Source organism: Scyliorhinus canicula, chromosome 9 (assembly GCF_902713615.1).
Source record: "Scyliorhinus canicula chromosome 9, sScyCan1.1, whole genome shotgun sequence".
Classification (NCBI taxonomy): domain Eukaryota; kingdom Metazoa; phylum Chordata; class Chondrichthyes; order Carcharhiniformes; family Scyliorhinidae; genus Scyliorhinus; species Scyliorhinus canicula.
Genome location: NC_052154.1, coordinates 169,349,307 through 169,363,335, shown reverse-complemented (window position 1 = coordinate 169,363,335; position 14,029 = coordinate 169,349,307). Strand labels below are relative to the sequence as shown.

Below are 14,029 nucleotides of genomic sequence, written 5' to 3'. Positions count from 1 at the left end.
CTGGAAGTTTTATTCAGGAGACTTAACAGTGATTGCTAATCTGATGGAACGATCAGATTGTCACCTGTTTACAGCCACCTTGCTAGAGATTGCAGTTGAGGAAAAATCCAAATTTTGTGACATGACCCATCCTTGCAATCTTCTCACCTTTGCTTTATTGTCATCTACTCAACTTTAGTCTAAAAGCAAGGACAAGATGAAAGAAGTGGACATTTTTGCCAAAGGAATCACAATGGCTTTATACCTACATGGAGGAGCTGGCTTATTTCAAATCACTAAGCATGCCACCAACATTTGGAGACAATTGGGAATTCATCAAAAAAAATAGGATATAAACTTGAAGGAAAAGAAGTTGTATTGCATTTATATTGTACACACATAACCAACTGGTGCTGGGGCTGTTTAGCACACTGGGCTAAATCGCTGGCTTTGAAAGCAGACCAAGCAGGCCAGCAGCACGGTTCGATTCCCGTAACAGCCTCCCCGAACAGGCGCCGGAATGTGGTGACTAGGGGCTTTTCACAGTAACTTCATTCAAGTCTACTCGTGACAATAAGCGATTTTCATTTTCATTTCATTTCATTTTTTCAACTGCAAACTATAGAGGAATATTGAAGCAACTACCATTCTCTGAGATTATAATCAATGTTGGTCTACAGTTTTAGAAATCACAAGATGAGATGGCATTGATATTCTGCATTATTTGGAGATGTGGCAGGGAGATCAAAACATACATTGATGCTCAAACAAATGTTCTGGCCTCAGAGCACCATTCTCTGTTTAACTTTGCAGCCAACTTCGGTAATTGCGTGACCGCAGCTCAGACAATAGAAAGAAGGTATTTCTCTGCTGTCACAAATGCTGCTCCCAGGACCATGTAAAAATGTGGGTATTTAAATGATCAGAGGTTGAGTGCATGTCTGGCAGTGGACTTTTGGATGAGTGGAGATACTGCCAAATTACTTATAGTGGAGTGGGAGAAGCATACAATCATACCACTTAGGAGCTGGAGTGTGCCACCCGGCCCCTTGAACCTGCTCCGCCATTCAGTAATATCATGGCTGATCTGATACATAGATACATAGAAGATAGGAGCAGGAGGAGGCCTTTCGGCCCTTCGAGCCTGCTCCGTCATTCATCACGATCATGGCTGATCATCCAACTCAATAGCCTAATCCTGCTTTCTCCCCATAGCCTTTGATCCTATTTTCTCCAAGTGCTATATCCAGCCGCCTCTTGAATATATTCAATATATATTGTAACTTCAATCTCATATTCCAGCCAACTGGCAATAACCTCTCACCCCCATGTTAACCAAGAATCTGCTACCTTAAAGATATTCAAAGACTCTGCTTCAACTACCTTTGCAACAAGAGAATTCCAAAGACTCATGACCCTCAGAGAAAGAAAATCTCCTCACCTCTCTTAAATGAGCGGCCCCTTATTTTTAAACAGTGACCTATAGTTCTGTATTCTCCAGCAAGAAGAAACATCCTCTCCAAATTCACCCTGTCAATCCCTCTCAGGATCTTTTTTTTTTAAATGTTTTTTATTGGGTTTTCATATTTTATATCCAACAAATTACAAATTATTAGAGAAAAAAACATGCAAAAATTAACATGTATATTTACAGGTAAGCATCTTCATAATAACAACTGTGGCCGACCCCTTTAGCCGGCATACATATTTTACATTCCCTAATATGGCCGAGGCACATGTTTATAGGCAATTATTTACAGTTTGGTTTTGGGCCTTAGCTAGCCATCAATCCCCCATAACGAACCCGTAGCCCTCCGCCCCCACCCCCCCGGCTACCTTCCCCCGATTCCCGTCCATTTTCCCCTGATTCTTGGCCACCCAACTATTCTTCCTCTTGTTCGTTGGCCACAAACAGGTCCCAGAACAATTGCATGAATGGCTCCCACGTTCTGTGGAAGCCGTCGTCTGACCCTCGGATGGCGAATTTGATTTTCTCCATTTGGAGAGATTCTGAGAGGTCGGACAGCCAGTCTGCAGCTCTGGGCGGTGCTGCTGACCGCCAGCCAAACAGGATTCTACGGCGGGCGATCAGGGAGGCAAAGGCAGGCAAGGGCGTCAGCCCTCCTCCCCAGGAATAGATCTGGCTGGTCTGAAACCCCGAAGACCGCCACTATCGGGCATGGCTCCACCCTCACCCCCACCACTTTGGACATAGCCTCGAAGAAGGCTGTCCAGTACCCCACAAGTCTGGGGCAAGACCAGAACATGTGGGCGAGGTTGGCCGGGCCTCTTTGGCACCGTTCACATCTGTCCTCCACCTCCGGGAAGAACCTACTCATACGGTTTCTTGTTAAGTGGGCTCTATGTACCACTTTTAGTTGCGTCAGGCTGAGCCTTGCACACGTGGAGGTGGAGTTGACCCTATGCAGTGCTTCGCTCCAGAGTCCCCACCCTATCTCAATCCCCAGGTCGTCCTCCCATTTCATTCTTGTTGCGTCCAGTACGGTGTCGTCCCTTTCTACCAGTCGGTCATACATGTCGCTACAGTTCCCTTTCTCTAGGATACTTGCATCCAGTAGGTCTTCCAGTAGTGTCTGTCGTGGCGGTTGTGGGTACGTCCTTGTCTCCTTTCGTAGGAAGTTTTTGAGCTGCAGGTACCGTAGCTCGTTCCCCCCGGCTAGCCGAAATTTCTCTGTCAGTTCGTCCAGTGTTGCGATCCTGTCGTCCGTGTATAGGTCCCTGACTGTCAGTGTCCCCCCGTCCTGCCTCCACCTTTTGAAGGTGGCGTCAGTCAGTGCTGGTGTGAACCTATGATTGTTGCAGATGGGAGCCTTGTCCGACATTTTGGTCAGGCCAAATTGCTGCCGCAGTTGGTTCCAGGATTGGAGGGTGGCTGTCACCACTGAGCTGCTGGAGTGTTTTTTGGGTGGGGATGGGAGTGCTGCTGTGGCGAGGGCCCGGAGGGAGGTCCCCATGCAGGAGGCCTCCTCCGCACGCACCCACTCGGCTTCTGGCTCTTGGATCCATCCCCTTACTCGCTCGGCTGTTGCCGCCCAGTGGTAGAATTGTAGATTCGGGAGGGCTAGCCCCCCCCTGGATTTTGTTTTTTGTAGGACCTTCTTTGGGATCCTAGCATTTTTACCCCCCCATACAAACACCATGATAAGTTTGTCCAGCACTTTGAAAAAGGCCTTGGGGATGTAGATTGGAGTGGATCTAAACAGGAAGAGGAACCTGGGCAGTACATTCATTCTGATCGCCTGGACTCTCCCCACGAGGGAGAGTGGGAGTGTGTTCCATCTTTGCAGGTCCTTTTTTACTTCCTCCGTCAGGCTGGTGAGGTTCCATTTGTGGATCCCTTTCCAGTCATGGGCTATTTGGATCCCCAGGTAGCGGAATTTGTGTCGGGCTTGTTTGAACGGCAGCCCCTTTAGTGCTGCCCCCCCCCCCCCCCCTTGTGGGTGTACTGGGAAGATCTCGCTTTTGCTCATGTTGAGTTTGTAGCCCGAGAAGGCTCCAAACTCTTTCAGGAGCGCGATGATTCCGTCCATGCTGCTTTGTGGGTCCGAGATGTAGAGGAGCAGATCATCTGCATAGAGTGAGACTCTGTGCTCTCTGCCTCCCCTTCGGATCCCCCTCCAATTTTTTGCTGCCCTGAGCGCGATTGCTAGCGGTTCGATTGCTAGTGCGAACAGCAGCGGGGACAGTGGGCATCCTTGTCTGGTGCCCCTGTGCCCTCTCAGGATCTTAAAGGTTTTGATCAAGCTGACTTTTACTCTTCTAAACTCTCATGGATACAAACCTTTTTTAAAAATAAATTTAGAGTACCCAATTCATTTTTTCCAATTAAGGGGCAATTTATTGTCGCCAATCCACCTACCCTGCATATCTTTGGGTTGTGGGGGCGAAACCCACGCAAACACGGGGAGAATGTGTAAACTCCACACGGACAGTGACCCAGAGGCGGGATCGAACCTGGGACCTCGGCGCCGTGAGGCAGCAATGCTAACTGTGCCACCGTGCTGCCCTCCATGGATACAACCTAACCTTTCCTCGTTTAGACAACCCACCCCATTCCTGGTATTAGTCTAGTAAACCTGCTCTGAACTGTTTCTTAGGCATTTACATCTTTTCTTGCATAAGGAGACCATTACCGTACACAATACTCCAGATGTGGTCTCACAAATGTCCTATAGAACTGAAGCATAACCTCCCTACTGAGGAGGTTCAGCTCCCACCCTGATTTAGTTTCAATTCCTTACTTTCCAAAACATAACGTTGGTTTCAGTTTCAAAAGGAATTGCGCATCACAAAAACAGACAATTTTTATAGTGAATTTGCGGTTTTGAATTTAGAAAGCATCAAACTAAAAATGGATCAATAATTATTGATGCCCTAGTGAGACTGAGTTTTGAATTTTCTTTTCCCCCAACTCCCACTCATAACTACTAGTCACTAACCATGAGTCACCAAGCACTAACAATAAGAGTGGAGATAAATTACTGTGCAGTGTCTATCATATTACAATAGTCCTTTGATTTGGAAGGAACGTAATCAATAAACATATGCATATCAAACTTTATTGGTGCATCGCAAACAATATATGTAGTAATTTTTTCTCTCCCCACAGTCATAATATTGGCACATGTTCAATGCCAAAGAAGCAATAAGGTTTTAAAGATATAAGAACAAAGTTAAGGAGGATGAGAAGAGACAAAATGATAACTAAACATGAACATTGGATAATGACATCAGTCATATAGAACAGTACAGCACAGAACAGGCCCTTCGGCCCTCGATGTTGTGCCGAGCAATGATCACCCCACTCAAACCCACGTATCCACCCTATACCCGTAACCCAACAACCCCCCCCCCCCCCCACCTTACTTTTTTTTTAGGACACTATGGGCAATTTAGCATGGCCAATCCACCTAACCCGCACATCTTTGGGTCATTAAGGACACTCAGAAAATAAGAAGCTGTGGTATAATACAAACCATCAGGTCTTCCTATTTATGGACAATTTTATATAATCTTACTCTAAAAAAAACTATGTCAAATAATTACAAATCAAAAGCGTACATCACAAACTTTTTTTTTATTATGTAAGGGTAAAATGTTCAAAACCCACCTGCACTGCAATTTGAGTGCCATTTGCCGTAGCTAGTAATGTTACAGGTCGTGCTCCTCCAGTCATTAAATGATGCTCATGGTTCTGGTGAGAAACCATTTTTTCCACTTCAACAGATGCAGCCTGTAGTGCAGCTATAGTGGTCTCGCCTCTCATCACACAATCTGGTGTCACTATAGCCACCTTTAGGAAAACAGATGCTTTTAATTAAATGCCAGAATTTACAAAGCATGTACTTTCAGAATTAATTTATTCCATTTAGTAATACATGTGGTTCAGTTATGATCTTTGGAAGATTACTTTGAATACTGCTGTCAAACTAATGATATTTCAACAGAAATGTAACTAGAATATTACTGGCCTACCAGTTAGTCAATGGTGAATTATTCTCGGGGCCTCTGGTCTAGCGGTTGGAAAATATTTTTGCACATGATTATTAATATTGTTAGAATAAAATAAAATAATTATATGCTGTAGACTTAATTTTTTGTTAAGCTGTTGAAACATGTAAATACTTTTGCATATGATTGTTAATATTGTTATAATAAAATAAAATAATTATACGTTATAGACTTAATTTTTTTGTTAAGCTGCTAAAACATGTAAATAAATCTCTTTCACAAGACAGTGAAAAAGGATAGACTGTTTAGATGATTGTTTTAAAGAAACTAAAGCAAAATGTGTCTTCACCTTTTTGTACTGTTCTTACCCACATAAGTTTGCAGTTAAGACCTCACGGCTACAAGACAAACAGAAGCGTAACAATTTGCAAAGGGAGAAGAGGAAGAGTGAACCTGTTATGTTCTCACAGACCTGCTTGACAGCTGGTCTATGAACAGCCTTTTAAACAGGGAAAATACAGACACAAAGAGGACTTGGGAAGGCTTGAAGAAGAAAGAAAATTAATAAAATCAAATAATCTATTCATACATAGTTAAGTGGTTCAAGTCTCATTTACAAGAGAGTCAAAAGTTGAGGTGAAGGGGAAGCAAGAAAGTGGAATTAAGGCCACCACAGCCATGATCTTATTGAATGGCAGAGCAGGCTCAAGGGGCCAAATAGCCTACTCTTGCTCCTATTTCTTACACAAGTCCATTAGCAGTGCTAGGCCTAATTGACAGGGAGGGTTGAATTTGAGATTAGGCCAAGAAGAGGACCAGGCTGTGGACTGGGAAATGCCAGTATACCAAAGGCCAAACCAGGAATCGGATTGCCTTGCAACCTAGAGGCCAAAGACAAATAATTAAAAATAAATACTTAGGGCAGCACGTTGGCGCAGTGGGTTAGCACTGCGGCCTCACGCCGCTGAGGTCCCAGGTTCGATCCCGGCTCTGGGTCACTGTCCATGTGGAGTTTGCACATTCTCCCCGTGTTTGCGTGGGTTTCGCCCCCACAACCCAAAAATGTGCAGTCTAGGTGGATTGGCCACTCTAAATTGCCCCTTAATTGGAAAAATGATTGGGTAATCTAAATTTATTAAAAAAATAAATAAATACTGATGTGGCCATGCTCCAGGAGACACACCTGAGAGTGGTGGACCAGGTTCGGCTGAGGAAGGGATGGGTGGGCCATGTATTTCACTCAGGGCTGGATGAGAAGAGTAGGGGGGTGGCGATCCTGGTGGGGAAGAAGGTGTTGTTTGAGGCGTTAAATGTGGTGGCTGACAGTGGCGGGAGGTATGTGGTGGTGAATGGTAAGCTGCAGGGGGAGCGGGTGGTGTTGGTGAATGTTTACGCCCCAAATTGGGACGATGCGGGGTTTATGCGGTGTATGTTGGGCCGCATTCCGGACCTGGAGGTGGGGGGCCTGATCATGGGGGGGGGGACTTCAACACGGTACTGGATCCCCCATTGGATCGATCCAAGTCCCGGACGGGTAGGAGGCCGGCGGCGGCTAAGGTGTTGAGGGGATTTATGGACCAGATGGGGGGGTGGATCCCTGGAGGTTTGCGAGGCCAAGGGCCAGGGAGTACTCGTTCTTCTCCCACGTACATAAGGCCTACTCGAGGATTGATTTTTTTTTGTCCTGAGCAGGGGGTTGGTTTCGAGGGTGGAGGATGTGGAATACTCCGCCATTGCCATTTCAGATCATGCCCCGCGCTGGGTGGACCTCGGGCTGGGGGAAGAGAGGGACCAACATCCGCTCTGGCGCTTGGAGGTGGGGCTGCTGGCAGATGAGGAGGTGGCTGAGAGGGTTCGGGGGTGTATCGAGAGGTACCTTGAGGCCAATGACAACGGGGAGGTCCGAGTGGGGATGGTCTGGGAGGCATTGAAGGCGGTGATGAGGGGGGAATTGATCTCCATCCAAACCCATAGGGAGAGGGGGAGCAGAGGGAGAGGGAGAGACTGATAGGGGAGATGGTGAGGGTGGATAGGAGATCTGCGGAGGCTCCAGAGGAGGGATTGCTGGGGGAGAGGCGTAGCCTTCAGGCCAGATTCGACCTATTGACTACCAGAAAGGCGGAATCTCAGTGGAGGAAAGCACAGGGGGCGGTGTATGAGTATGGGGAGAAGGCGAGCAGGATGCTGGCACACCAGCTCCGAAAGTGGGACGCGGCCAGGGAGATTGGGGGAGTGATGGATAAGGCTGGGAAGGTGGTGCGGAGGGGGGTAGATGTTAATGGGGTCTTCAGAGACTTCTATGGGGAACTGTACCGGTCGGAACCCCCGGTGGAGGGGGGTGGAATGGGGCGCTTCTTGGACAAGCTGCAATTCCCGAGGGTGAAGGAGGAGCAGGTGGAGGGACTGGGGGCGCCGATCGAGCTGGAGGAGGTGGTCAAAGGAATAGGGAACATGCAGTCCGGGAAGGCGCCGGGGCCGGATGGGTTTCCGGCGGAATTCTATAAAAGGTATGTGGACCTGTTGGGCCCCCTGTTGGTCCGGACCTTTAATGAGGCAAGGGAGGGGGGGGGGCTTTGCCCCCAGCTATGTCACGGGCGCTGATTTCCTTGATTCTGAAGCGGGACAACGACCCTCTGCAGTGCGGGTCAAATAGGCCGATTCCGCTGCTAAACGCCGACACTAAGCTGCTGGCAAAGATCCTGGCCACTAGAATAGAGGATTGCGTGCCCGAGGTCATTCATGAGGACCAGACGGGGTTTGTGAAGGGAAGGCAGTTGAATGCGAATGTGCGAAGTCTCCTCAATGTCATTATGATGCCGGCCATGGAAGGGGAGGCGGAGATAGTGGTGGCATTGGATGCGGAGAAGGCCTTTGATAGGGTTGAGTGGGGGTATTTGTGGGAGGTGCTGGAGAGGTTTGGGTTTGGGGAGGGGTTTATCCGGTGGGTGAGGCTGCTCTACGAGGCCCCGATGGCGAGTGTAGCCACAAATAGGAGGAGGTCGGAGTATTTTTGGCTGTACCGGGGGACGAGACAGGGGTGCCCCCTGTCCCCCTTGCTCTTCGCGTTGGCGATTGAGCCCCTGGCCATGGTATTGAGGGAGTCAGGGAACTGGAGGGGCCTGGTGCGGGGTGGGGAGGAGCATCGAGTGTTGCTGTATGCGGACAACCTGTTGCTGTATGTGGCGGACCCGGTGGGGGGGATGCCGGAGGTGATGAGGATTCTTAGTGAATTTGGGGGTTTCTCTGGGTATAAGTTGAACCTGGGCAACAGTGAGTTGTTTGTGGTGCATCCGGGGGATCAAGAGGAGGGGATTGGTAGGCTCCCACTGAAGCAGGCAGGGAAGAGCTTCAGGTACCTAGGGGTCCAGGTGGCTGGGAGTTGGGGGGCCCTGCACAAGCTCAACCTCACAAGGTTGGTGGAGCAGATGGAGGAGGAGTTTAAGAGGTGGGATATGTTACCGCTGTCACTGGCGGGGAGGGTGCAGTCCGTTAAGATGACAGTGCTCCCGAGGTTTTTGTTCCTGTTCCAGTGCCTCCCCATCCTTATCCCGAAGGCCTTTTTTAGGAGGGTGAACAGGAGTATTACGGGATTAGTGTGGGCACATGGGACTCCGAGGGTGAGAAGGGTGTTCCTGGAACGGGACATGGATAGGGGGGGGCTGGCATTGCCCAACCTCTGTAGGTACTATTGGGCTGCCAACGCAGCGATGGTGCGTAATGGACGGGTAAGGGGCAGCATGGAAGAGGATGGAGGTGTGGGCACGAGCCTGGAGGCGCTGGTAACGGCGCCGTTGCCGCTCCCTCCAACAAGGTATACCACGAGCCTGGTGGTGGCGGCTACCCTCAAAATTTGGGGGCAATGGAGACGACATAGGGGAGAAGTGGGGGGCTCGATGGAGGCCCCGATACGGGGGAACCATCGGTTTGTCCCAGGGAGCATTGATGGCGGATTTCTGGGCTGGCACAGGGCAGGGGTTAGGAGGTTGAGGGACCTGTTTGTGGAGGGGAGGTTCGCGAGCTTGGGGGAGTTAGAGGGGAAGTTTGGGCTCCCCCCGGGGAACATGTTTAGGTACATGCAGGTGAGGGCGTTTGCCAGGCAGCAGGTGGAGGGGTTCCCCTTGCTGCCCCACGAGGGGTGCGGGATCGGTCTCTCGCGGGGGTGTGGGTTGGAGGAGGGAGGATTTCGGACATATACCGGGTAATGCAGGAGGTAGACGAGGCCTCGGTGGAGAAACTGAAGGGTAAATGGGAAGAGGAGCTGGGTGAGGAGAGTGAGGAGGGGACGTGGGCGGATGCTCTGGAAAGGGTGAATTCCTCCTCTTCCTGTGTGAGGCTTAGCCTCATACAGTTCAAGGTGCTGCATAGGGCCCACATGACTGGGACGAGGATGAGTAGGTTTTTCGGGGGCGAGGACAGGTGTGCTAGGTGCTCGGGGAGCCCAACAAACCACGCCCATATGTTTTGGGCGTGCCCAGCGCTGGGGGAGTTTTGGAAGGGGGTAGCAAGGACGGTGTCGAGGGTGGTGGGATCCAGGGTCAAGCCAGGCTGGGGACTCACAATTTTTGGGGTTGCAGTGGAGCCGGGAGTGCAGGAGGCGAAAGAGGCCGGTGTTCTGGCCTTTGCGTCCCTGGTAGCCCGGCGGAGGATCTTGCTCCAATGGAAGGATGCGAAGCCCCCAAGCGTGGACGCCTGGATCAATGATATGGCGGGGTTCATTAAATTGGAGAAGGTGAAATTTGCCCTGAGGGGATCAGAACAAGGGTTCTTTAGGCGGTGGCAGCCTTTCCTGGACTTCCTGGCGGAACGGTAGGGAAATAGGCCGGCAGCAGCAGCAACCGGGGGGGAGGGGGGTTTGGATCGGTGGGAGGGAGAACTGTGTACATGGGTTTGTGGGATGTGGCGGGTGTTATCTCTTTCCCTTTTGTTGTTTGGGTGTTCTTTTGTTTTTTTTTCTCTTTTGTTTGTAGTTGCTTTTGAAGTTGGGTGGATATTGTTCTTGGGGTGCTACCGCGGTTGTTTTGTTAATAGCGTTGAGATGTTTATATTTTGTAAAGATTTCAAAAATAAATTTTTTTAAAATAAATAAATACTTGCATTTATCTAGTGCCTTACCTGACCCAAGGATGTCAAAATATTTTTAAAGTCAATGACAGTGGGTTTTGGGAGTAAAATCAAGGCAACCTCATATGGGCCAATCACAGAATGAACGGGGTTTATTATGATCCCCCTTGAAACAGCCACTGTTTAAGCCTATATTCTGTATTTATATGCATGTTGAAGATGAACTCATATTGTCTTTCTTTTCAAAGTTTTGCTTACAGCAGACCAATGCAGCAATTGGAGGAGAAATCTGACTAATCATTTTCTACACTGCTCAAGCATGCAGTGTGAAAAGACCCCAAATGTGCACGCCCATAGATATGTGTGGATATGGTAGGTTTATTTTGTTCTGAGAATGAGGTAAGAGAAAAAAAGAGGATTTAGAAAAAAGGTCGAGAATCATAGAAAAGTTACAGCACAGGAGGCCATTCGGCCCACCTTGTCCATGCCAGCCAGAGGACACCCAGATGTCCTTGCTAATCCCACCTTCCTGCACCTCGTTCATAACCCTGTAACTTAAAGCACGAAAGGTGCAGATACAGGTACCTTTTAAGGAGAATCTCTGCCTCCAACAACAACCATTAGTGAATTCCAGACTCCCACTACTCTCTGCGTAAAAACGTTTTTCTTCATGCCCCCTCTACAGCTTCTGCCACTTACCTTAAATGTATATCCTCTGGTTCTAGAATTCTCCACCAAGGGAAACAATTCTATCCTATCCATCCTACCTTCTCCCCTCATAATTTTGTACATCTCAATTAAGTCACCCCAGCCTTCTTTGTGCCAAGGAAAATAACCCCAACCTATCCAATGTTTCCTCGTAACCACAATTTTCTAGCCCTGGCAACCTCCTCTGCACTCTCTCCAGAGCAATAACATCCTTCCTGTAATATGGCGACTAGAACTGCACACAATATTCCAGTTGTGGCCTCATCATTGTTTTATACAATTTTAACATCCTTACTTTTATATTCTACACTTCTGCCAATGAAGGAGAGCATTCCAAATACTTTCTTCACAACCTTGTCCCCTTGAACAGCTGCCTTCAGGGACTTGTGTACCTGCCGCCAAGAACTCTCACTTCATCGACCCCTCTTAGTATATTCCCATTTATTCTGTACTCCCTACAACAGTTTGACCTCCCTAAATGCATGACCTCACACTACTCTGTGTTAAATTCCATCTGCCACTTTATCGCCCACTCCACCAAGCCACCTATATCATTCTTGAGATTTTAGCTATCCTCTACACTCTCCACCACTCGGCCAATCTTTGTGTCATCTGCAAATTTACCAATTGTGCTCCCCATATGCACGTCCAAATGGTAAATATATAACACACACAGTAAGGGTCCCAACACCAAGCCCTTTGGAACACCACTTGAAACAACTTTCCAATTTCAGTGGCTGGTTTAGCTCACTGGGCTAAATCGCTGGCTTTTAAAGCAGACCAAGCAGACCAGCAGCACGGTTCGATTCCTGTACCAGCCTCCCCGGACAGGCGCCGGAATGTGGCGACTAGGGGTTTTTAACAGTAACTTCATTGAAGCCTACTCGTGACAATAAGCGATTTTAATTTAATTTCAATTACAAGGGCAACTATCGACCATTACACTTGGTTTCCTGTTACTAAGCCAACTTTTTATCCAGTTTGCCACATTGCCCTGTATCTCATGGGCTTTCACTTTCTTGACCAATCTGCCATGTGGGCAAATGCCTTGCTAAAATCCATGTACACCACATCCAATGCACTACCTTTATCAACCCTTCTAGTCACTCCCTCAAAGAATTCAATCAAATTTGTGAGGCAAGACCTTCCTTGTGACAGTTAATCCTATCTCTCAGGATTGATTCCACTAATTTGCCCAACTCTGACGCAAGACTAACTGGTCTATAATTGTTCGGCATTTCCTTTAATCACTTTTTAAACAATGGTTCTACGTTTGCATTTCTCCAGTCCTCCAGTACTTTCCCTGTGTCTAATGAGGATTGGAAAATCATCCTCAGAGCATCTGCTATCTCCTCCCTGACCTTCTTCAGTAGCCTCGAAAACAATCCATCTGGCCCTGGCGATTTATCAAAATCAAGGATTTCAATCCTTTGAGTACTTCCTCTCTCTTTGTCATTATCCCATCCAGTATCTCTCAGTGTGCCTCCTGGACTACTTTATCTGCATCATCCATTTCCTTTGTAAACACAGAGACAAAAAATAAATTAAAAACCCTTCTCACAGCCTCTGCATCTACATACAAGTTCCCTCTTCAACTTTAATTGGTCCCACCTTTTCCTTATCTTGCACAATTACATAAAATTACAAATAAGTATGAGCACATAGCTCATCCTTAGGTATCAACAGATTGAATGAAATCTTATCCAGAATGCCACCGATCTAAAAAATATTGACCATACAAAACAAAATTCCTTTACCTGTTGACCATCTGAACCATCTGTTGTTACCATTGTAACCGAGTGCGTATCTTGTGTGGAAATAACAGCATCGTGTGTTGGGACTGTGATGGTAGTGCCATCCTGTGTTACCATTGTTATAGTACTGCCAATCCCATGCAGATCTGCCTGAGATATATTGACCTGCAACAAACAAATAAAGCTTGTTACGAATGTTAACATGCAGAACCAAGAATTGTCTTTTTTTTAACCAGGGTTGATCGTGAGAACATTGCGAATGTGAAGTCAAAATCAAATGTTGTGTTCAGGTGGTTAGAGGGCAGAGAACAATTTAACCAGGTATATGGTTATAAAATACATTAATGCATGTATTTTAGTCAATTTCCATCACATATTATGTCCTTATTTGTGTGCAATATTTATGCTGTCCTTATTACACAATACCCTAATAATACATTACTTACAGGATGAAGAAAGAGGATATTATTAAAAATTTTGGGGGCTAATTGTGTTATTCTATGAAGCAGGGACACGCGTGTGTGTGTCCCCATTCATAATTAATTAAGCTGGGGACATCAAAGGGGCTAGGTGTGAAAAGCAAGTTGAATTTTCTGTAAGCAAATAAAACATGGGTAGAAATTTTCATTAAGAAATAAAGAAGGTTAGTTGTTTTCAGTTGTTACATTTCAACAGGAAATTAAAAGGGGTTTACAACTTGGAGAAGGTGGTAAATAAATAAAGCGAGGCTATTACATTTTATTTGATCTGAAAGTGGTGACAATCGGGAAAATAAAATATTGTTATATTCTAGGGAAAATAAATTTCAAAGGAGGATAAAAACAATGGAATCAAGATGAAAGAGCTTCGGGGGAGTGACCATATAAGAGCTGCAGGAGTGTGCACTGCTGGAAGAGAACAGGGAGGAAGAAACTTGAATCAATTTCAGCCAACCCAAAGAAATGTTCGTTTTTTTCAGAAAGCAGGCAGGTTGCATTTTAAAGTTTCTAATTTCCAGAGTAGAGTGGGAGAGAGAGAGAAAGAGAAGCCCCATGACATACCCTCCCAACAGTAAC

The 14,029-nt window shown here is 47.1% G+C and overlaps 1 protein-coding gene and 1 long non-coding RNA gene across 3 annotated transcripts in view; one reads left to right on the top strand and one right to left on the bottom strand.

Moving 5' to 3' along the window:
- Positions 1-14,029, bottom strand: part of LOC119971889 (zinc finger protein 143-like) — a 131,567-nt gene that overhangs the window by 1,437 nt on the left and 116,101 nt on the right. For both annotated transcript variants that reach the window (XM_038808170.1, XM_038808171.1), the window contains exons 14-15: positions 12,978-13,139; positions 5,111-5,293 (exon numbers count right to left, since the gene is read on the bottom strand). In XM_038808170.1, coding sequence (XP_038664098.1) covers positions 5,111-5,293; positions 12,978-13,139 — 345 coding nt within the window. The remainder of the gene's footprint in view (positions 1-5,110; positions 5,294-12,977; positions 13,140-14,029) is intronic.
- LOC119971892 overlaps positions 1-14,029 on the top strand; it is a 21,961-nt gene extending 7,932 nt beyond the window's left edge. The window contains exons 2-3 of the long non-coding RNA XR_005461940.1: positions 10,761-10,884; positions 13,211-14,029. This is a non-coding gene — a long non-coding RNA (uncharacterized LOC119971892). The remainder of the gene's footprint in view (positions 1-10,760; positions 10,885-13,210) is intronic.